This window comes from Ruditapes philippinarum, unplaced genomic scaffold (genome assembly GCF_026571515.1).
Source record: "Ruditapes philippinarum isolate M1 unplaced genomic scaffold, ASM2657151v2 ctg4908_1_1_1_1, whole genome shotgun sequence".
NCBI lineage: Eukaryota > Metazoa > Mollusca > Bivalvia > Venerida > Veneridae > Ruditapes > Ruditapes philippinarum.
Genome location: NW_026862890.1, coordinates 107126 through 109378, shown reverse-complemented (window position 1 = coordinate 109378; position 2253 = coordinate 107126). Strand labels below are relative to the sequence as shown.

Here is a 2253-nt window from a genome sequence, read left to right as displayed (position 1 = left end):
ATTCATGTAAGCCATTTTCAACTTGAGAAATATGCGTTTGTCGGTTTACCACTAGTACATACGTTAGATGTCAGCAAATGTTATCGTCTTGTTATACACGATGTTTTTAAAACTCTGGAAGTAAAAAGTGCGTTACCTGCCTTAAAGAGTCTAATCATGTCTGAAATAGGGACTTATAGGAACGGTAATAACATAAATCAAGAAGATGTGAATTATATATTACCAAGAAATATAACGAAAGTTGATTTAAGCAGAATGCCAATAAAGTTTGTCAATAGCACCGCGGTATTTAAAACATTAGTTACTCTAGAGACTATAAATATATCGTACACGGTTATAGCAGATTCATGGGCCTCAGAAGTCGATCAAAAAGATATTCGAAAATTGAAAGTTTTTGACGTAAGTTATCTTGTCTTTCCAACAAAAATAGTATATTTCCTTCCAGGGAAATATGTTTTTGCGAACAAAACAGGTAAATATTCACAGATGATGTCTGAAAGGCTTATGCACATCATGAAAACTTTTTTCACCCCCATGCTTATAAATATGAGCGGGATTGTCCCTCCTTCATCGTCATTGTGGATATATAACTATAACGTTACTATTGATGTTCCTTTAGGCTGGGCAGTCAAAGAACTTATTGTAAGGAATAATAATTTTAGATACCTGGATGTTTATATCGTATGCACTGTCTATAAACTAACATCCCTATTTCATCTCGATTTGTCGGATAATGGTTTGGAAATGGTGCATCCCACTATGTGCTTACCAAATTTGGAAAAAATTGTTTTGTCTAACAACAATATATTTAGAATGCAAGAAAAAAGTCGAAACCTCTTTGGCAACTTGTTTGCTTCACAAACTAAACTTCGTGAGATAAACTTATCAAACAATCGTCTTTTAGAGATTCCTAAAAACATGTTCAAGCACAACAACTTACTTGAAAGAATTGATCTCTCATTCAACAAACTTCAGCAATTACATTTTGATATGATTGAATTGAATCATCTACGTATTTTAGAGGTTAGTAACAATAACATAAAGGTTCTAGACGAGATATCCATCAATAGCCTAGATGGACTTCCTAGCTTAGGTCCACACATTCCTGTTGACAATCGCTGTTTGGTCAAAATGAAATCAAATCCATTTCTTTGTTCAACATGTGCCTGCAAGTCTTCCATGCAATGGCTCGTTAGTTTAACGAAGTTGAATATTGAGCAACATAACTTAGTTTGCAAGACTGAAGATAAAACTTTTATAAAGCTCGATGAATCGGTTACAATAAGAATTCAGAATATTTGTAATAGAAAAATTATCATCATTTTATCGACTGTATGCACAAGTGTTACACTTATGGCAGTTTGTATAATAGGTATCATTCTAAAAAGAAGAAAGAGAAGGCTCAAGCGACAACGGAACATGGAAAATGTTTTAGCCAGGTTAATAGAAGGTGAAGGACAGTACGAGTTTGTTGCTTTCCTATCACACAGCAGTAATGACCACCAATTTGTACAAGATCACGTGATTAACCAACTGAACGAGAATCTTAAACTGATCGTTGGAACGGATCGTGATCTTATATGTACTGGAGACCAAAATTATCGTCCTGGCTTTACGATTCATGATGAAACAGAACGATGCTTAAACAGAGCTTCCGTGGTCATACTTCTTGTGTCGAATAACTTTTGTCGTAGTCAATACTGCCAAAACGAGATGGATAAAGCATATTTACTGGGTAAACCCGTCGTTTTGATGCTGTTTGGAAATGTAGACGAGGAGATAATGATGCCTACGTTGCACGGCTTGTACAAGAGGGACGCCCGCATTCTTTGGAAAATTGAAAATGGACAGTTTGTACTGAATACCACGTGGGAAAATATATGTACTTCGCTACTGGAAAAGGTGGCTATTTAGTAGACAGAGCGTAAAATTGTAAATTTATGTGAAAATGTTTAGTCACAGTGTAAATTAGGAGAACACCAGTGTTACAAATTATTTACAAATATTTATACGCCTGCAGTAGAATATTTGTTAAGTCAGTAATTGAGGTTTAACAACTTGTTAAATATGTATACGGTATAAAGAGTAAGGAAGGGCCATATCTAACGCAGGAAAAAGGAATTCTAACTTCCTTTGATCTTGCTTAGTTACGTGTTGTGGCGATCATACATGAAAATTTTATGTACACGAGGTCACAAATACTAGTATATGTTTTCTCTGAAAATCGGGACATAATGATCTTTATGATACACT

The 2253-nt window shown here is 34.8% G+C and overlaps 1 protein-coding gene across 1 annotated transcript; it reads left to right on the top strand.

Annotated features, from left to right (window-relative positions):
* Positions 1–546: 546 nt before the first annotated feature.
* Positions 547–1914, top strand: LOC132720539 (toll-like receptor 2). The gene has a single exon (XM_060704694.1). It carries the CDS (start codon positions 547–549, stop codon positions 1912–1914), a length of 1368 nt encoding a protein of 455 aa, XP_060560677.1.
* The last annotated feature ends 339 nt before the right edge of the window (positions 1915–2253 follow it).